Source organism: Sus scrofa, chromosome 6 (genome assembly GCF_000003025.6).
Source record: "Sus scrofa isolate TJ Tabasco breed Duroc chromosome 6, Sscrofa11.1, whole genome shotgun sequence".
NCBI lineage: Eukaryota > Metazoa > Chordata > Mammalia > Artiodactyla > Suidae > Sus > Sus scrofa.
The window spans coordinates 150536322-150559219 of NC_010448.4; the positions used below are offsets into that span (position 1 = coordinate 150536322).

The window sequence follows — 22898 nt, forward strand, 5'->3', positions numbered from 1 at the left end:
TCCACATGTTAAAAATGGAAAGGAAGAAACAGCCCTGACCAATAGAGTGACTATGAGAAATAATGGAGAAAATGCCTTTAAAGCAAAGCCCTGACCCTGGTTGCTGAGAGGGGCCCAGGACATCCCACTGCCTTCACAATTCTATTTGTGCAGAGTGAGGGGGACACACCCATTTTAATGCCCTCTGTCTCAGACAATGTAACTCAGGAAGGGAGTAAAGCGAAATTTGTCAGTCTGTCTTGTCAAAACCAGAAAAAAGGACCTGGTCTGTTTGATTCCCACGCCACGGATGTTAGGAATTACTAATGCTCACTTCGCATTACAACTCATGGCCGGCAGAAGGGTCACTGGCATAAGGATAATGCGTCTCCCTCATAGTGCTGTGATTATCTTAACAGTAAACACTTGCCAAGAAAGCCATCCCTAAAAGTGCGAGTCTCCCCAGATGCGGGAAAACTGTTCTCGTGTCATGATTAACAGCTTCCTAGAAGCAGTGCAGCTAATGCTCAAACCACTGCAAATTGCTTTCCCCTCTCTCTTTCCCTATAACGCCATCCACCTCAAAAGAAAATCTTATTAACATCCTCCTGTCATACAGGAAGATGCTTCTTGAATCAGCATCCCTTTAAGAGAAGCTATGAGGTGGTAACCAGAGCGACCAACTAAAGAAGCTAAACCCTTAAGAACACCAGCTATAGCCAAGAAACATGATCTTCCTAATCAGAAAGTTGCTAGGACAGAGGAAAAACCTACAGCCTCGACCACAGAGCATGACACTACTCCGCTTAGAACCCTCACTGGTGGAGTTCCCGTCGTGGTGCAGTGGTTAACGAATCCGACTAGGAACCATGAGGTTGCGGGTTCAGTCCCTGCCCTTGCTCAGTGGGTTAACCATCCGGCGTTGCCGTGAGCTGTGGTGTAGGTTGCAGACGCGGCTCGGATCCCGCGTTGCTGTGGCTCTGGCATAGGCCAGTGGCTACAGCTCCGATTCGACCCCTAGTCTGGGAACCTCCATATGCTGCGGGAGCGGCCCAAGAAATAGCAAAAAGACGAAAGAAAAAAAAAAAAAAAAAAAAGAACCCTCACTGGTGTTACCTCCTGAGAATTAAGCCCAGGCTTATCAGTGTGGATCTCAAGGCCCCACAGCACCTGGGCCTCCTCACCTAACAACTCTTCATTCAGTTTGACTGAGACACCACAAAACAACCAACTTCTATTCCTTCTACAGCCCAGCTTTTTCCCACCTGCACCGGCTGTTCGCCACGTTCGGATCCTTCAAGAGTGAACTCGGAAAGGCTTTCCCCAGCTCTCTCTTAAAGTGGCTCTCATCACCCTGTTTCTGCCTTTTTCTTTTCTTTTTTTTTAATAATTTAGTGTGCTTTTATTATTCCAGGAAAACTTATTTAATTCTATGCCTTGCCTCACTCCACAAAGCTTTTAAGTTAGCAGAAAACTTTCTACCATCTTAGGATCTAATTTTTATAATCTAAAATTGGAATTTGGAGCTCAGATCAATTCAAACACTATTAACTCTTCTCTAAGAACAGCTACTTTGTTTTGGGGGCCTGGTTCTTCTAGCATAGTTACTGTTTTTTCTGTCATTATAGTTTGTCCTTCTAGCTCTTCAGAAGTTAATTTATGATGACCTAGGGGTCTCCAGCCCATGAGAAAGCCAGGCGCTGCTGTGTTTCCTGACAGGCGGGAGGGAATCCCAGTGCTGCTTTGTTGTAGAGCTTCCTTTTCTAGGAAGATGAGGCTAAGCCATAAGACCATACCAGATGTCCCAGGCAATGAACATGCCCGGGAATTTCTGGCCCACACACCCCATTTCTGCCTCTTGAATCCTCATCACTTCTTACAGTGGCTTCTTTGCAACACCTCTTAGAATTTATCATTATCTTCTTAGGTTATGCTCTACTCGTCCATTATCCTGCCCAGAACTCAGGCTCTAGGAGGGTGAGGACCCTTTCTACTTGCTTCCCACGCATGGGAGCACAGTGTCTGCACAGAGTAGCAGCTCAGTAAATACTTCAGGAATGAAAGAATGCTCTCTATGCTGCAAGCTGCCTCTGGTATTATCTAGCTGTGCAACTGGAGGTGATTCATTCAACCAAGGCAAACTTTAGGGTCCTCATGTGTGAAATGGGTTTGGGTAGGCCAGCATCCTTTTACGCACTGTAGGGAGAAATTAGAAACTACTGAATTAAGAAGTAAAATTCCCATTTTAAGAAAAATTCCAACTGATCAGAATAATTAATGTGGACAGACATAATTAAGAAATCAATGCACAAAAAAGTAAACATGTGTGATAATGTTACACAGAAAAGGCACACATCCCTTCTCTGACATTATACAAAAGGATGGGTTTACCAACTACAAGCATATAAACATATACAGGGGTAACAGCTAAATACAAAAAGGGAACAGTGCAAGTATGGATGACTCTTTCTTCTAGAGTAAAAAATAAAAAAAAGTTCTTGCTACAACGAAATTTGAATTAAATAATTAAATGTTTTAAAATAGCTCTCTTTTTTTTTTTGAAAGAGTCTTTAAAAGGTCAGAGACTAAAAGTACTAGAAACATACAACTGGGAAACAAAACCACCATTAACTGAATGGTTCTTATGTGTTGGCCAATATTTTAATTGGGGCATATATTTATTATACTTATATTTAACCTTCTACAACATAGGTATCACTTTTCATATTATGTAGAAGAAAAGTTAGGCTGCTTATTTCACCTACGAAAGTATTTCCCCAAATGTCACCTTCTTAATGAGGCTTTTTTACCTGGATAAACTACCTAAAATGGAAAATCCACATTCTCTCCCAAGTTCCTTATTCATCTTCCATGCGTGGCACATATCACCCATACTATATAACTTATTACATATTATCTATCTCCCTCTACTAAAATATAAGCTCTACAAGGCCAGGATTTTCTTTTTTTTCCTGTTCTCTTCTGAAATCCCAGCACCCAGTAAAGAACTTGGCACTGAGTAAATATCAATAAACACCTGATGATTGAATGAATGAACAGTTCAACTCAGTCCTTCCAAGCCATTATACCAGAGTAACTGAGTACAAATATATACAACACATAGCTGCTGTTCAGGAAAAAGATAAAGTTCATATGACTGGAGCAAGGAACTAGGTAATGAAGGTGAGAGAACATCTTCTGCCTGGAGAAAGACAATGACCTTCTTTAAGATGTTCAAAGTGCAGTTACAGTCCATTTTTCTTACTATAGAATATGACGATGATGACATAGGATCTTATGGCTTTGCATATGGGAGGTCAACAACTAAAGCTGAACTGCACAATGAACAGAGCCTCAGTTAGGGCATGTTTCCCTCCAAGGACTCTCTTGAGTTCTAATGGGCAGGGAGGCTAAAAGCGAATCAGGAAACCTTGGAAGAGCAAAGAAAAGATTTCTACAGTCCTAAAGCACTGAAGGAGAACTGGAGTTCAGGTCCCACCAGGAAGAGGGGACTGGTAAACACTCCAGACTCACTGGAATACTTGGAAGGCTATGTATGAGAAGCAAAAGCAACTGGGGAGAGTCTGAATCTTACCTGAACTATACCTTTGGCTTACCTCTGAGATGACCACCCACCGGTTAGGGGTCAAACTGGAGCTGCAGCTGCTGGCCTACACCACAGCCACAGCAACGCAGGATCCGAGCCACGTCTGCAACCTACACCAAAGCTCACGGTGACGCCAGATCTTTAACCCACTGAGCGAGGCCAGGGATTGAGCCCACATCCTCATGAATACTAGTAGGGTTTGTTATTGCTGAGCCACAATGAGAACTCCCTCTATCTTCTTTTTAGAAGGAAGACTGACTCCTCTGAATGTAGATAACACTGCCTGAAGACTTTTGTAGTTGACACTCATAATATGAAACATTCAGTCAAATTATGCCATGCTGAGACATACAACCAAATAACCATAACAAGAGAAAACATCAAACCATAGAGACACATCCATAGTTATCTAGATATTGGAATTAATTATATAAAGTCCTTCATATGTTCAAGAAAAGATGACAAATACAGATTTTTTTTAAAAAATTAGAATTCTTCCAAGAGAATTATAATCTAGAAAGACTAGAAGAGAAAAATAGAACAAGTAAAATTAAGAACTCAATAGACAGGCTGTAGTAGCAGATAAGGCACAAGAAATTTAGTAAAGTGGAATTCCTACACAGTCCATATCACCAGCAAACTATACTGCAATAATTAACAACACATGAAGTTTAGTGAGGTATCTATATTTCTTACTCTTATTTTGAGTTAAATCCCTCTCGACCAATTTAGATGAAACTCATAATGAGTGACTAATCTAACCTAAAGATGATTTTGTAAATAATTTAAAATTCAGTACGAGTTGTGTCGTGTTCTTAAATATCGCACATCTGAGGAAAGCCTGGTCAGCTGGCCACACAGCACAGCAAGGAAGTGACTCCAAATGCAGGCTTGCTTACAAGGAAAGAAACGCTCTCCACAGCATCAGCTTTGAAAGCAACACAATTTTAGAAGGAAACTGTTCATCACAAATACTCAAGGAAGGAAATGGTAAAACTATCTACGGAGATGACTTCTTACAAAACCCACTTGGGACACAGAAAACTCATTCTGAATGCTGCATGTGACAGCAGAGTTTAAGCTGGACTCAGCTCATACATCCCAGGTAGGATGAGAGTATAATGTTTGAAACTACTCAGACAACAACAACAACAAAAAAAACACCTTTCCTTTCACATCCTTTGTGGAGAAAGCCACCTGGAAGGCTTCCCTAAGGTTCAATTCCCCTGGCCTCTGATGATCCAGAGTAAGGACTATAAAATTAATTTGTAGTGAGAGGACACTAAAAATGTTAGGAACACCTGTAAAAGTTACCTTTGACAATCTTGCCTTTAGAAATTAAGGTCTAACTACCAAATTTTCTAAGTCCAAGAAAAAGCATTACCTATCTCAGAAGATAAAACCACTTTTTTTTTTTTTTTTTTGTCCTTAGGCATCTGGACTGGGAGGATTTTTTTAAGGCTATATCAAAGATATAGACATAGAACATTGTGTTAGTTTAAGGTGTGCACTTGATATGCTGCACTTACATACTGCAAAATGATTACCACCACAGACTTAGCTGTCATCTCCATCACTCACACAATTACCATTTCTTTTTTTTATTATTATTATTAAAGTATAGTTGATTCACCATGTCGTGCCAATGCTGTACTTGGCCATACATACAATCTTTTTGTTTATATTATTTTCCATCGTGGTCTAGCCCATGAGATTGGATATCATTCCCTGTGCTGTACCACAGGACCTTGTTGTTTATCCGTTCTAAATGTAATAGTTTGCATCTACTAACCCCAAACTCCCAGTCCCTCCCACTCCCTCCCTGCTCCCCCCATGGAAACCACAAGTCTGTTCTCTATGTCTGTGCATCTGTTTCTGTTCTGTAGGTAGGTTCGTTTCTAAGTCTACATCTTGATCTTGAATTTTAGGAAACATTTTAAAAGGACTTTCGATAGCTGAAAAGCTAACACACTGGGCACAAAGCCGCTCTGCATACGATCTTGAAGGTGGGCAAAGCAGTCAAACCGGGAATTTTGGTTTCTGGAAAGGACACGATGACCCACATTTTCCCCAGGCATATCTAACCATCACTTGTCATAAGTGAGAACCTACTACATTTCTAGAAAAGTTCTAAAACTAAATCATGGAAACGTCAGATCACAGCACTAATCTCATTTCTTCAACAAGAACTTAGAGAAAGTTTTTCAAACAACAAAAAACTGGCAACAATTTAAAAAATAATGCTTGAGTTCCCATCTTGGCGCAGCAGAAACAAATTTGACTAGGAACCAAGAGGTTCAGATTCTGCGTTGCTGTTACTGTGGTGTAGGCTGGCAGCTGTGGCTCCGATTTGACCCCTAGCCTGGGAACCTCCATATGCTGTGGGTGCGGCCCTAAAAGGTCAAAAATTAATGAATAAATAATAAAAAATAATGCTTACCTTTGAATACTTCTGTAACTCAGCATCATCTGCAATCTGTGTGTCCAAAGTAGCAACCTAAATTCACAAGAAAAAGTACTTCCAATATTTGTAAAAGCATTAACTCTATTTCTTCCTAGGCTTTCTGAAATTAAAAAATCTGTATAAAACCATATATTGATAACTCCATCTAATTTCTTTTCTGAAATCCTTAACACTAATGTTAAATTTCAGAGCATATTTACTTTGTTGTCGTCATTGTTCTCCACAGCAATCTTTTTTCATAAATTATTCAAAAGCTGAACTAGAAGGTGATGGGCAAATGTACTATTTTTAAAAACCCATGATCCCTAAAATTTTAATATAATCTTCCATTATATTAAAGCCATAAAAATTGTATTCTTTTGACAAAACCAAGAGCATGTTCATTTTTACTTCTAAACTCAAGCCTTGAAACAAAGTTTGCAAGGTCAATAAAATCAGACAAGTTTGGAAAATCTGAAGCATCTGACTTTCCATGGCGTGCTCAAACCATTTCCCCAGGAAAAAGATCTGGCAAGGACATAAACAGAAAGACCTGGACTGGTGGGAAGCTGATGGAATACTGAAAATCTTTAATCCTGGCCTAAAACTATTGTTCTGAACTTCAATGGTAGACATCCACAGAAATGAATTCCTTGCAAGCAAAATACTTTACAAATGATCTGCATCTGTAAGTTGTTAATAAAATATGGTGTATCTGCAGGGAGGGGATAAGTTAAACAATGACCCAACTAAAGCTTCTGAAGGTACTGCACTTCAGGTAAGTAGATTCTGGAAGAAAATAGAGAAACACGAGTGCATGCATGCATGTATGTACACATGCCTGGCTTCTCTTTTTGGCTCCTCTTCCCTCAGAACATGCTACAGGTCTTAATGAATGAACAAAACTGTCACTTTAAATTTCCAACTTCAAATTCCTTCTCCTCTTTGTAGCTCCTCTGTTACAACCTCACCATGTGATAAATAAATTTTGGAAGGGTAGTTATAAAGAGGAAACATTTTTAACAAAAGAGCTCAACGCAAAACTAACCATTTCAAAAACTGGTACACCAACTATTTCAAACATCAACTACTTAGGTGAGTAGAAAAGGTCATATGCTGCATGACAGCCTAGTGACAAAACAGCTTCAAAATCTACGAAGTTAAGAGCGAGCAGTTCATGAGGACTGACGTGCAAGTACAAAACTAAGAAGAGAGAGTATGGACTGTTTTGACTCATCTTCATGACACTGAAAAATGTCTGATAATAGTGGCTGTACACTTTGAACCAAGAAGAAGAAAAAAAAAATCTCCAACCAGCCAATGAGTACTAATGACAAACATATGTAAGAAAATGTGAATGACAATAGAAATTTAATAGAATACTTTATTACTAATGCATTTAGTGAACACTGTAGAGGCTTTTCTAAGCGCGGCTTTCTGCTTTCATGTGGATTCATACGGGGAAATGTAATCAATCCCTTACTCAATGAATCTAATAACAGGTGAAAGGAAGTCTAATGGACCACTGGCACTATAAACTTATACCTAACCTAAATTACTTCCTTTTCTCCCAAATATATTTGATAATCATTCTTACATTTTTCTCATAAAACTGTAAGATTCCTTGTGAAACATAGGACTAATATCCACGGCCCTTTCAGTGTACGATAAAACAAACAGATCATAAAAGCAATCATAAAAATGCCAGCAATTTTAAGCAGCTGATACAGGTTATAAATTTAAAGGCAAGCTCTCTCTCTCCCCGAACATTTTTCTGCCTATCGTTGACTGAAATGATTTCAACATGAACTGAGTGGCTGATAATTGTAACTGAAACTTGTGTGCAGTCCTTAACTGCTCTTGCAGGTTAAAATGAAAAGGAAAAAAAAAAAATCAATTAATGGTTCCAATGAGGAAGAAAGGCAGGAGGAAAAAATAAAGGCAGGCTGGCTATTCCTTGACTCTCCCATTTTTTTCAGTTGTAGCATTAGGAGCTAGACATGAAATGAGACGTGAGTGTTTTTTATTAGAAGATTTAACATACCATTACTTCATAATCAGGGCCCAATAGGTTTTCCCATCTGGATTTCAGCTCATTTTCTAGAGAGTCTGGGACTTTTTCTGGATTAAAAAAAATGTTGGAAGATACTGTGAGCCAAACACACCAAACTACTAAATAATTCTTTCATAACAGCACAGTTTTCATAAGTAAAAGAGAAATGAATAAAAAGAAATAGGCATTAACTTAGGTCTATTAACTAAAGCAAATCAGAAATGATTTTATACGATTTTTTTTGTTTCATTTTTTAGGGCCGTACCTACAGTATATGGAGGTTCCCAGGCTAGGGGTGGAATTGGAGCTAACGCTGCTGGCCTACACCACAGCCACAGCAACACCAGATCCTTAACCCAGAGTGATGCCAGGGATCAAACCCACAACCTCATGGTTACTAGTCAGATTCGTTTCTGCTGTGCCACAATGGGAACTCCCAGAGGTGACTTATAAAACTAATGCAAGATGTAAAGACAGGCTGTGACCAAATTATGATGGCGCTTTTGCTGTTAAGAAATATTTTAAAGGGAAGAGGGAATTATGACTATTAAAGGAAATTTGAATTTCAGTTTACATACATTCTGTGGTTTACAAGTAAAATGCACCTGGCTTTGCTTTATGCTGTGTTAGGAAACAAGGATTTGGGTGATCACTCCAGAGTAGTACCTTCCACTCACCTATAGGAAAAGTAAAAATTTATCAAGGTATCTTTACTATTGGAGTTCCTGTTGTAAACTGAATCTGACTAGGAATCATGAAGTTGCAGGTTTGATCTCTGGCCTCAATGAGTGGGTTAGGGATCTGGCGTTGTTGTGAGCTGTGGTATAGGTTGCAGATGCAGCTCGGATCCTGCGCTGTTGCTGTGGCTGTGGTGTAGAGGGGCAGCTGTAACTCTGATTAGACCCCTGGCCTGGGAACCTCCATGTGTCTCAAGTGGGGCCCTAAAAAAAGAAAAAGAAAAAAAAAGATATCTTTACTATCAACACGATCCAATCAAATTTTTCACTTGGGCACACATAAAAGCTTACCTGGTTTAATTCAACCAATAAGCTGCATAAGCCTTACTATAACAGAAACTTTGGTTTTACTTTGGGCTTTTGTGGCTACTTTGTTATTATAGCTTTATGGTTTTCTTATTTAAGGGTAATATTGCCTTTTTTGCACTGGTTAGATGATTTTTAAAGAGCTAAGGCAGATTTTAAGTGTCCTCCCTGCCTTTCACATGATCTTAGCCAGAAGCTCAGTGCAGTTTGTAGTCTGAATAATGCCTAATAGATAAAAGTCAAGACTAAAACTATAATTTTAATTTATAACCATGTAGTAGCAGAAAATAAATTTCTACTTTTCTTTAAGTTTAAGAAAAACTCAATTTTGTCACAAGATTAGACAAGTCACAGAACACTTATCACAACTGACATAACCATCTGCCTAAAATCAAACATAACTTGCAATATCAGCTTTTTCAGCCTTCAGCACAGACAGCTAATCTTGGATGCACATAATACTTAATTACATAATACAAATCATTAACTAAAACAGGCTAACCTCAAAAAGCAGAGACTAAGACTAATGAACACTAAAGAATTTAAATTACCAGATTTACAAAAGAATATCCATGAAGTAACTATATTAACTGATATGCTAGATTACATTTCAAAGATAACTAACTAAAGATCCTATTACAAACAGTATCATTCATGTGGACTCTGCACCTTTGTGCCTACTCTGTTAACATTTCCATAAGAAATTACATTAAGAGTTCTATTAAATTTCTTGCAGGCAGCAGTTTCTTCTGTGGTAGGCTAACTTGAACAAAATTTGCAACGCATTAGTTGAATTCTAAGCGTAAAACATAATATTTAAAGATATTTTATACAATAATGTTGACATTTCGCCTACAATTCTTTTGACTATATTTTCACCCTTTAGTCATACAAGGAGAGCAGACAATCATGAGTTTTGAAACACAGCACGAAGGCCTAAGTACCAGAGGAAAGAGAGTAATTTGTTTTCAGCAGCTCAAAAAAATCCTGGGCTACACAAAATGATTTTTAAAAACAGGTGGGGGTGGGGTGGGAGTAGTATGATGATCTGAAACAATTATGCAGTAGTATGAAGGGGAGCAGAATATGCTATTCCCAAATACTGCCACTTTGGCATGTGGATTATTTTGAGATGAAGGCAATCAAGACTCAGCAGGGTCAGGATAACTTTTGCCTCTCCATTAACTACCTTAAAGAATTTAGATAGGGGCCCTGTACCAGAAAAAGAGCTATCATCAAAGGTAATGATGATAGCTTTATTTGAGAGACCTATCTGCAAACATCTGCTCTTCTTATCATCTTGTCAGTTACTCTCCTCCCCTATCCCATTCCTTAGCTCGGGATGGCACAGAAACCTCAACTGCCCAACCTGCCCTTGGATCTCATATTTTTATGGGACTCCTATACATAGAAACTTTGTTTTTCTCTTGTGTTAATCTGTCTTACGTCAATTTAATTGTTAGACCAGCTAAAGAACCTAAAGGAGAAGAGGGGGAAACTATTCCACCTCTACAGCAAAAAAGAGCTAACTTCATAACAGTTGGAAGAATGTGGTCTCTCAAGCTAAAATTATACATACTCATGAAAAAAAAAAAAGTAGTGATGTTGATCCAAAAAGAGCAGATATTTCTAAATTTTTTTTTTTTTTTAATGGCTGCACCCATGGAATATGGAAGTTCCCAGGCTAGGGGTTGAATCAGAGCTGCAGCTGCTAGCCTGTGCTACAGCCACTAGCCTATGCTACAGCCACTAGCCTATGCTACAGCCACAGCAACTCAGGATTGAAGTCAAATCTGCAACCTGCACCACAGCTCAGGGCAATGCCAGATACTCAACCCGCTGAGTGAGACCAGGGATCGAACCTGCATCCTCACAGACCTTAGTCAGGTTCATTACCCCTGAGCCATGATGGGAATTCCTCTAAAAATATTTTTGACTTTAGAATGTATTTGATTTTCACCTGAGAGGTCACTCTAAATCAATCTGGGTTCACTTAAATTTAAAAAGCAAAAATTAACTTCAATATAAGTGTGTCAAAAAAAAAAAAAAAAAAAGGTAAGTTTCCAAACTATAGGAAATTTTTAAATTTGAATGAGGGGTTTACTCCTTTCTTCAGGCCATTCTTTCCAGAGAGAAGATAATCCCCAAAGCCATAAGCCAAAAAGTCTCTAGACAGGGAGTTCCCGTTGTGGCACAGAGGAAACCAACCTGACTAATATCCGTGAGGATGCAGGACTGATCCTTGGCCTTCCCCAGTGGGTCGGGGAGATCCGGTGTTGCCCTGAGCTGTGGTGTAGGTTGTAGACACAGCTTGGATCCAGCATTGCTGTGGCTATGGTGTAGGCCAGCAGCTGTAGCTCTGATTCTACCCCTAGCCTAGGAACCTCCAAATGCCACAGGTGCAGCCCTTAAAAAAGCAAAAAAAAAAGTCTCTGAACAGTGATGAAGTTTAAGTATTCTGTCCATTTCATTCAAATGGCAAGGCTTTCCTGAGTGTCTTTGTACAGGGAACTGTATGAGATTTTTACTCAACATGCTTATAGAACTGAGTCATCTACAGCAGCCATGGTATCAAAGATCAAAGCACAAGGACAAAGCTGCATATCAATTTAAAAAAATAAAGGATAAATATATAGCAACCTGGCAATCTGATGAAACACTGTTATGGTGAAAAGGAAATACTATTTGTATAGATAGCAACATGTCTATATCAATGATAATATACAAGCTAAAGTATGCAGTAATTTAAAATGCTGACAAGATTAAAAAATTCCCATCCTACAAAAGCAAATAAACAAAGATTAGACAATAATATGCATAGTGCTCAACTGCCACAAATGATAAGATGTTGATATTAAGAATATCCTATTTTAAGAGTTCCCGTCATGGCTTAGCGGAAACAAATCCAACTAGGAACCATGAGGTTGCAGGTTCGATCCCTGGCCTCACTCAGTGGGTTAAGGATCCAGTGTTGTCATGAGCTGTGGTGTAGGTCACATACATGGCTTCGATCTGGTGTTGCTGTGGCTGTGGTGTAGGTTGGCAGCTGTAGGTCCGATTAGACCTCTAGCCTGGGAATTTCCATATGCCACAGGTGTGGCCCTAAAAAGCAAAAATAAAATAAATAAATAAATAAAATCAGTTCCATGCAAAAAAAATGTATATATATATATCCTATTTTATAGCTCCAAAAATGCCTCTAAAATTCCTCACATTATATTAACTATAAAAAGAGAAAATGGTTAACAAATGAGAAAGTCAAATTACTTTGACAGCTTTGAATTGAATGCTTTGTGCCTACCCAGTTTTTCTAAGGCTTGTATGTTGTCATTTTTTAGATTATCTATTCTTTCTTCAGTTTCCTCATCTTCATCCAAATTAGTTTCTGTTTCCACTGCTCCAGTCAGAAAGAGGGCTGGTGTTTTCAGTGGTTCTACCACAGTTCCTAAAATAAGAATTGCCAGCTTGAATCACTCAAAGATGAAGACCACATTTAAGTAAGCTTATTCCATCCCTGTTCTTCGATTTTACAACCTCATTACAAGCATCTCAGGTAACTTACATATATGATTTCTTTACTTAAAATGCTATGTGTGATAACCTCTCAATTCCTTAAAAGAATAATTATGTATTGGTATTTAATAGAATAAAGAACTAGGCAATGGGAAGAGAAAGGCAAGGTAAAGTCGATGACAAAGCAGGAGTCAGTGCTTTTCAATAAGGCCTTGGCGGGAGGGGAGGGCTGCGGTGGGGGGATGATGGAGAAGAATATTGGGGTCATGTGATCTCGCTGTGGTCATGGGCAGGGAGCCAGATAGGCAGAAGAAGCCAGTCCCACTGTTCTGGGCAATCCTAGGTTCTGACATGACATCATCATGAGTTTAACAACTCTACATTAAGTAACCTTGTGCATGGGAAGGAAAAGGGAGAGAATTCCCCTGCTTGCAGAGGTTTCTTCCTTAGCTAAACTAGCTCAGTAAGCTTGCAATCTCAAGCATGCTAGTCACTATATATCTCCTACACAGAAGAAAGGTTGAACAAGAATCACTTTAAGTTATTTTTGTTAATTTTTTTTTTGCATTTTAGGGCCACTCCCATGGCATTTGGAAGTTCCTAGGCTAGGGGGAGAATAGGAGCTACAGCTGCTGGCCTACGCCACAGCCACAGCAGTGTGGTGTCTGAGCCACATGTGTGACCTACACCATAGCTCATGGCAACGCCGTATCCTTGATCGAGGTCAGGGATCAAATCTGCATCCTCGTGGATACTAGTCAAGTTCATTTCCACTGCACATCAGGAACGCCCTAGGTTATTTTTAAATAGCCACATGTGACTGATAAGGTATTGAACCTGAATATAGGCTTTAGCTCTAGCTCCTGGCTCCTAAGAAAATAGTGGACAGAGGAACAAGTTAAATGACACCACGAGGAAACAATCAACTTCTGAATACAGCATTCTAATGACAAACAGACAAATCCCTTCAAAAAGTCTATGTTGGAGATCCCATCATGGCTCAGCAGTTAACGAACCCAAATAGAATCCATGAAGACAACGGGTTTGATCCCTGGCCTTGCCCAGTGGGTTGAAGATCTGGCATTGCCATGAGCTGTGGTGAGGGTTGAAGACGCAGCTCGGAACCCATGTTGCTGTGGCATAGGCTGGCAGCTATAGCTCCAATTTGACCCCTGGCCTGGGAATCTCCATGTGCCATGGGTATGGACCCAAAAAAAACAAACCAAAAAAAAAAAAAAAAGTCTATGTCATGGAGGCAGGAGCTGTGTATTCTCTTAGGCTAAGAAACCAAAGAAGCATAATACATGCAATAAATGCAATGCATAAAATCAATGATCTTAATTTTATGAGGTTTCGGATGGAGAGGGAAAGGAAGTAAAGAAAGAAACTAGAAAAGATATTTGAAACAAGTGCTGGAGGGGCTATGGAGAAAAGGGAACCCTCCTGCACTGTTGGTGGGAATGTAAACTGGTACAGCCACTATGGAGAACAGTTTGGAGACACGTTAGAAGTCTATACATAGAACTTCCATATGACCCCGCAATCCCACTCTTGGGCATATATCCGGACAAAACTCTACTTAAAAGAGACACGTGCACCTGCATGTTCACTGCAGCACTATTCACAATAGCCAGGACATGGAAACAACCCAAATGTCCATTGACAGAGGATTGGATTAGGAAGATGTGGTATATATACACAATGGAATACTACTCAGCCATAAAAAAGAACGACATAATGCCATTTGCAGCAACATGAATGGAACTAGAGACTCTCATACTCAGTGAAATGAGTCAGAAAGACAAAGACAAATACCATATGATATCACTTATAACTGGAATCTAATATTTGCATTTTAGGGCCACTCCCATGGCATTTGGAAGTTCCTAGGCTAGGGGGAGAATAGGGAAACAAATCCAACTAGGAACCATGAGGTTGCAGGTTCGATCCCTGGCCTCACTCAGTGGGTTAAGGATCCAGTGTTGTCATGAGCACAAATGAACATCTCCTCAGAAAAGAAAATCATGGACTTGGAGAATAGACTTGTGGCTGCCTGATGGAAGAGGGAGGGAGTGGGAGGGATCGGGAGGTTGGGGTTATCAGATACAACTTAGAATAGATTTACAAGGAGATCCTGCTGAGTAGCATTGAGAACTATGTCTAGATACTCATATTGCAACAGAACAAAGGGTGGGGAAAAAAATGTAATTGTAACGTATACATGTAAGGATAACTTGATCCTCTTGCTGTACAGTGGGAAAATAAAATTAAAAAAAAGAAGTTACCATTAAAAAAATAAATAAATAAGGGTTTTAAACTTAGAGAACAAAGGATAAAATATAAATTCAATATTCGTTTCACAGTTGACACATAATCTGTTAGCCATGAGGAAGGTTTATTTCTTCCTCGGCAGCAGAAATTCATCTTTTATCGGTTGAGGGTTATACCATCATAACTATTAAACACAAATATGTAAGATAACTTTTTCAAAATTTAGTGTGAGCATCTGGGTGCCACTCATAGGTTGTTTCTGCCATGCCAGGCCTGTTCCTTAACCATCCATCTTTACTGTCACTTTAGTCATTGATTTGAAAAAAAATCCAAAGTTTCCATTTGGTGTTCAAATACTCAATACCACTGCAACTATCCAGAGGCTTTACATATGTCATTTACCCAATACTATATTTATTGTATGTAAATATTAATTATAAATGTGTGAATTGATCTGACATCTACTTTCATTACAGTTAGCCTAGAAAAGTGAAGAAAGGCCCCTGTGATCTCCAGTAGTTGAATTTACCTAGGATATCAATAAACAATACTGACAGTAAAAAAAAAAAAAAAAAAAAAAAAAGACATTTGAGAGCAATTGGGAAAATTTAAGTATGTGTTCGGTATTTGATATTAAGGAATTAATATTAATTTTCTTTGGTATGATGCTATCATGTCTATAAACTGAAGCATGCAGAGCTAAAGTGTCATGACGGCTACTATTCACTCTTAAAACAGTTCAGAAAAAGAAACAGATGAAGTAAATATGGCAAAATGTTAACTGCTGAAATCAAATGGTGAGTTTGTGGGTATTTGCTACATTACTTTTCAATTTTTCTGTACATTGAAAATTTTTCACAATAAAAAGTTTAAAAATATCACCAGTTTAAAGTTCCTATGATATCAGCATGACTTTTTTTTTTCTCTTTATGACTGCACCTGTGGCATATAGAAGTTCCTGGAACTAGGGGTCAAATTGGGGCTGCAGCTGCAGCCTGCACCAGAGACGTAGCAACACCAGATCCAAGCCACATCTGTTACCTCTGCTGCAGCTTGTGGCAACACTGGATCCTTAACCCACCAAGTGAAGCCAGAAATCGAACCCACATCCTCTCAGAGACAATGTCAGGTCCTTCACCTGCTAAGCCACAACAGGAATTCCTTAGCATGACATTTTAAAGCACACCTAGGATATTTTAGAACATTAATCTCTATACATACTAAACGCACATCTCTCTGCTATCAAAACAACTGCTAGCCAGAAGCTGCTGGTATAGCTTGGGGAAAAGTGTTACACAGTAAACAGAGTGTATAGTACAAAGCAATACATGATTAACTGTATGCTACTAGTATACAAACTGGTACACAATATATGGGAGGTATGCAAATAATAGTAGTTTAGAGGAGAAAAAGATAGTAGGATTTTGAATGTGGTAGAGGAAAGTATTACATGAGAGCTAGAAGCTGTGCAGTATGTTTCAGTAAAACTGCTTTAAATGCTGACTCTAAGGAAGGCACACAGAGGTGTGTTAGATGGGGCAGGGGACACAGGAATAACCACTCCCCCACATTATAATGGCCCACACATAAAACAGGTAATTACAATCCACTGTGATAAATGCTATAGTAGAGTGCTCTTCAAAAGGTGCTAGTGAAACATAGAGGGAAGACATCCAAACCATGGAAGAAATAGTGCAGATTTAGTCAAAACCTATGCCAATACAAAAGTAAAATGTAGGCATGCCCCAGTAAAGAATTAGTATTTGCAGGAGTTCCCATCGTGGCGCAGTGGTTAACGAATCCGACTAGGAACCATGAGGTTGCAGGTTCGGTCCCTGCCCTTGCTCAGAGGGTTAAGGATCCGGCGTTGCCGTGAGCTGCGGTGTTAGGTTGCAGACGCGGCTGGGATCCCACGTTGCTGTGGCTCTCGAGTAGGCCGGTGGCTACAGCTCCGATTGGACCCCTAGCCTGGGAACCTCCATATGCCACGGGAGCGGCCCAAGAAATAGCAAAAAGACAAAAAAAAAAAAAAAAAAAAAAGAATTAGTATCTGCAGATGACATAGTTCATTTGATATAGCAAACTAAAGCCAACGGCTCTCTTTTTCAGAGCTACTAAAAACCATTATATTGGTATAAATATTTATGTAAACCTTTTAAGGTCAATATAACATTTGTGCAATTTGTACTATTTACACAATTTTAAATTTCATATATAAAATGCAGTGTATAGGGCATCTATCTTTCTGCAGCAAAATTTCTACTATCACGTAAAACTTAAAAAGTTCCAATGTAAATACAACTCAGTATCAGTTGAAAGCAAAGGATTCCAGGCTCATTCTATCTCAAAGGAGGGAAAAAATGTATTCATCTTCTGACAAATTCTAATGGAATTATTTCTTACTCGATAGATATACAATCAGTCACTCGTTTTAAATTCAATGTGTTCCCATGATTGTCAAAATTTTTGATCGATATTTATAAGTTAATAATTAAAAATTGTCATGCATACAATTATGTATTTGTTCCATAATGAAAATTTACTATTTTTGTAATCAAAATAACAAATATCATTTTACAAATAAAATGTTCTTGGGAGTTCTGTCATGGCTCAGAAGTTAACAAACCTGACTAGCATCATGAACCAAGTCCACCATGAGGACTTGGGTTCAATCCCGGGCCTTGCTCAGTGAGTTAAGAATCTGGTGTTGCCATGAGCTGTGGTGTAGGCTGCAGACACGGCTTGGACCCAGTATTGCTGTGGCTGTGGTGTAGGTCAGCAGCTGCAGCTCTGATTCGACCCCTACCCTGGGACTTTCATATGCAGCGGGTACAGCCCTAAAAAGACAAAAAAAAAAAAAAAAAATGTTCTTGATAGAAATCCATGTTTTATTTTCTCTTGCTATAGTTCACAAAGTAAATCAAGAAACATTAAGACTTAAATACATCATTAGAAGTCATATGAAACCTGAAGTTTGCAAAATGTCAAAGCATTAGACAAATGAGAGCCCTTGGAACAAAAGGCGGCAAAGCTTTATTATTCAAATATAAGTAATAATGAAATTTGGAAGCTTTTTGGGACAACAATTTCCATCTCCATTTAAAGAAGCTCTCAGAGCTTAATGCATGTCAGGGTTCATGTTCTAACATTTGAACTGGCACATTATAATAGGCAAAGGAAACTCTTCCTCAATGCATAAATGGCTGATTCACTGCTCCATTAATGCATTATACAAGGTGGGCATTTTTTTCTCTTCCAGACTTACAGAACGACTTCCATAAATGAGCTATTCTTCCAAATCCAGACCACAAGGTGGGGAGAGGGACAGCAGGATTAATTACCTCTGTCTGAGTTCCCTTCAAGAGGAGAAGCAGATGAAGATGTCCTCTTTCGAATCAGGGTTAGGTGCACCACTTGCCCTGCATTTCGTAACACTTCAACAACATCCTGGTTGGCAAAACCCTGAATATTCACACCATCGACCTACAACATTAAGAGATACATAAACAGAGGTTTCAAGTTAGCGACTCCTTTTAATTCTGGAAAGGCAGGGTAAAATTAGGCCATTCATTTCATTCCAAAAATAATTTGCATTATACCTAAGAAAGTATTTTTGGATAAGGATGTAAAATTAGTAGTAAAACATGCAGACAAATGTCCTGAGAAACCAGAAAGCAAACTTAAACTTGTATTCCTCAGTCATACATTTTAACTTAAAGCCTGAGGAGTTCCCATTGTGATTTAACTGTAACAAACCCTAGGAGTATCCATGAGGATGTGGGTTTGATCCCTGGCCTTGCTCAGTGGGTTAAGGTTCTGGCATTGCCATGAGCTGTGGTGTAGGTCTCAGACGCAACTCGGATCCCATAATGCTGTGGCTGTGGCATAGGCTGGCAGCTACAGTTCCAATTTGACCCCTAGACTGGGAACTTCCATATGCTGCAGGTACAGCCCAGAAAAGCAAAAAATAAATAAATAAAAATAAAAACTAAAATAATAATAATAACTTAAAGCCTGAGAGAAGTAAAAGGTCTTAATCTCTGATGCTACTCAAAATGCAAAGTGCCATTAAAGGTGGTCGGTTGTTATGCACAGCTCTCAGGATGTATCAACAGAAGCCATTATTACTAAAATTGAAGAGGCCATCCGACACTTCATCCCTCTACCATGTATCACTAGGTGATATTTTCCAGAAGAAACTCATCTCCCTCCATTAGGTTTTCTAGTATTCTGAAAATGCGTGGGAAAGAAAAGTATTTACCAATTGCAATCAAGCCCAATTACACATTCTTAAATCTATCAGGACCAATAGGCCTCCTTTACTCAGTATTCTTCAAGCTAGCCAAAGCACTGCTTTAGATTTCCCCCTAATATTTTCTCCAAAGCATCCACTGCTACCACTGGTCTCCAAACTGCCAGTCACATTTCCTAAACCCAATAATGGAAAAAGCCAAGGGTCATGAAAGGTGCATCCTTTGATGGACTTGAAGGACAAACATTCAAATTACACCAATAAATATTTGTTTCTGTGCAAAAACTAAATGTGTGTGTGTACATGCGTCAAAATTATTATGAAAATTAACTATATGAGTTTCTGCCATGGTGCAGTAGGTTAAGAATCTGACTGCAGCAGCTCGGGTCACTGTGGAGGTGCAGGTTTGATCCCCGGTCTGGTGCAGTGGGTTAAAGGATACAGATTGCCACACCTGTCACAGCTGTGGCTTCAATTCAGTCCCTGGCCCAGGAACTTCTATATGCCACAGGTGCAGTCACAAAATGGAAAAAAAAAAAAAAAAAAAAGGAAGAAAAAAGAAATTAACTGTAAAATTTAAGTAATTTCTATTAACTTGAGGAAACATCAATCTTAATTGATAAAAGGCAATCATTATATTCTCAAATACACAAAATACCTTACTTTTGTATATACTCAAAATTACTATTAATAGAAAAACTACTTTCACAAAGAGATAATAGTTTAGGCAAATGGCTTGTGTATTAACTAAAATTAATAAATTTATAGAACACAAAGAAGTGCTTGAAAAGTGTTTTCTAGGCGGATACTAGAGCATCTTTCAAATATATGTGTACATATATTTAATAGACAGACAGAATTTTTTTTCACAGGCAGTTTAAAACATACACACACACACTAAATTTAAGACTATGAGAGTCCAAATTATGAGATTATACTGCGCTAACAGATTTAATTTTTAAAACATTATGAGACTTTATTAAGCCATTCTCTTTGGGTACATATTATAATAGTAACTTTTTCCCCCAACTTGATTCAGTGCTAAAAGAGAGGGCAGTTACTTAGTTACTTACAGCAATTATTTGGTCATTCACTTGAATTTGGCCATTGTGGTATGCAGCACTGCCAGGTATTATACTTTTCACATAAATCCCTGAAGCTTCTCCTAAGGTGCACAAAACATATGGAAAAAGGAAGAAAGCTCTAATTAGGCTGTGATTGCAAAATTCATATCAAGAGGTTAATTAGCTAAAGGGGCTGACTGGAGGCTTGATAAATACTATTCTGAACACAAGCAGAGAAATTGATGGATTATTTCAAACTGTCACCATCACAAGTGACCTGAATTTGAAATGATTTGACTGATGCCTACTTTTGGAAAAATAATTCATAATGAAACCTTGAGGAAATGTGCTCCAATATAAGCTGGAATTCGAGAGAGTTCAGGTTAAGTCTTATCTTCTTTCTCTTGGTCCATCTCCCTTCTTGCTGCTAATTTGGCATAAGCCTTCATCAATTCTCACCAGTACTAAGACAAGAGTGTCCCAACAGGTCTTCCTGCCTACATTTAGTTCACTGCTTATGTTAGCTTCTATACATATGATAAAACATATATGCATACATATAAATTACGACTATATAAAAAGCATGCATGTCTAGGGGCAAGGACCAGAAGGGATGTTAGAAAAAACGTAACTCTGGATGATTTTACATTTTTGTATTTTAATTTCGAATAAACTTAAAATATTGTCTGTAGATGGAAAATGAACATCAATGGATCCCTATAATCTACGTAATAAAAGGAAAATTTCATACAGTCACATTCAAGGACCTCCATAATTTGCCCCAAACTTTTGTTACTTCATCTTCCAACTACAATCCCTCCAATAAGACAAAAGTCCAGACACACAAGACTCATGATGTTCTACCAAATCATCAAGTATTTTCATGATTTTATCCCTTTTCTCATTTTTTTCTTCCTGTCAATCTCATCCTTCTCTCAAATCCTTCTCCTTTCCATGCCTACTACAACTGTCCCTTTCTCTCTGAATTCTCCCTTTCCCTCTGACAAATGAGACTTTCATCTGCCATGTGATGAGAGTTTGCTGGCATCTCTGCTAAAATGTATTTCATTTATCTTCAAACAACTGAGAGTTATTTATACGTCTGTCTCCTTGAATAGACTCTTCTTCTTTCTTCTTTTTTTGGCTGAACCCCACAGCATACAGAAGTTCCCAGGCCAAGGATCAAATCCGAGCCAGAGCGGCAACCCACACCACAGCTGCAACCTACACCACAGCTGCAGCAACGCCAGATCCTTAACTCACTGCACTGGGCCAAGGATCAAACCACTGCCTCCACAGAGACCAGCTGGTTCATTAATTCATTACACCGCAGTGGGAACTTCTAAATAGACTTTTCTTATATTCATTTTTCTACTCCTTCTGAAACTAAGCAAAGCAACTGCTCTAAAGTCTCCAAGAATGGAATAAAGTAAATAATTATTTTGAAATACTACACGTTAAAAAAATATTGTTATAAAATGTTATAGTTTTTATTTTTGTTTTGATTTGTTTGTTTGGCCACAGAAGTTCTTGGGCCAGGGATAAAACCCCCACCACAGCAGTGACCCAAACTACAGGAGTGATGATGCCAGACACTTAACCCACTAGACCACCAAGGAACTCCCAAATATTCCAGTTTTGGGGTTCAGCACTGCTCCCCCAGCCCTTGCTCCAGGCCTAAAAGCTTCATTTTGAGGATAAAGAAGTAAAATGGGAGTTCCTGTCATGGCGCAGTGGTTAATGAATCTGACTAGGAGCCATGAGGTTGCGGGTTCGGTCCCTGGCCTCGCTCAGTGGATTAACGATCCGGAGTTGCCGTGAGCTGTGGTGTAGGTTGCAGACGCAGCTAGGATCCCGCGTTGCTGTGGCTCTGGCGTAGGCCGGTGGCTATAGCTCCAATCCGACCCCTAGCCTGGGAACCTCCATATGCCGTGGGAGTGGCCCAAAGAAATAGCAAAAAGACAAAAAAAAAAAAAAAAAAAAAAAAAAAGAAGTAAAATGATTCCTTCTTTTATTCAGGAATATAAACACCAAATTTTCTCAATTTTCTACTAGTTCATTTTACTAATGCATGAATATTTTACTCCGCATGAATATTGTTAGATTTACAACTTGAAAACTTAATGTAATAAAGGTTCATAAAACACAAGTTTAGGAACTTAGCCATGATTTCTCCAACCAGACAGCCTATTAAGCACTGCTCAATACTTTTTTTTTTTTTTTTTTGCAACATTATTATACAACCCATACTTAGCTCTTTTGGAATTCATTTAAATTCTGAACCTAAAAATGGTGGCACTTGGAAAAATCTAAAGGTTTGAAAACAGTTACTTCATTAGGCTAAAATAGCACAAGGTAGCCTGACATGAATTTCACTCAGGACTTTGAATACATTAGCACTTTTAATCTTTCCACCTGCTTTATATATGCAAAATTGTAACTTTTAAAAAAATTAACTCTCTAACCTTGCAATTTTAAAAAACTAGAACATATAACTCTGACTTTTCATCTTAACGGCAAATGTTTATGAAAAAGGTTTACTTTTCCTTACTGTAATTATTTCTTATCATAACAGGATAACTCTTTCAGTGAAAGTTACCAAAGCTTTGCATGTAGGAGTTGAGGGAGTATGATTCAGAGATACTTGGGCTGTGTATTTACTCTTACAATGTA

At 38.6% G+C, this 22898-nt stretch overlaps 1 protein-coding gene across 5 annotated transcripts in view; it reads right to left on the reverse strand.

Moving 5' to 3' along the window:
• PATJ (PATJ, crumbs cell polarity complex component) overlaps positions 1–22898 on the reverse strand; it is a 356852-nt gene that overhangs the window by 287608 nt on the left and 46346 nt on the right. For 4 of the 5 annotated variants that reach the window (XM_021096561.1, XM_021096558.1, XM_021096557.1 and 1 more), the window contains exons 10-14: positions 20235–20326; positions 18251–18392; positions 12427–12570; positions 8074–8150; positions 6027–6083 (exon numbers count right to left, since the gene is read on the reverse strand). In XM_021096561.1, coding sequence (XP_020952220.1) covers positions 6027–6083; positions 8074–8150; positions 12427–12570; positions 18251–18392; positions 20235–20326 — 512 coding nt within the window. The remainder of the gene's footprint in view (positions 1–6026; positions 6084–8073; positions 8151–12426; positions 12571–18250; positions 18393–20234; positions 20327–22898) is intronic. The other variant, XM_021096559.1, reaches the window with a different exon arrangement.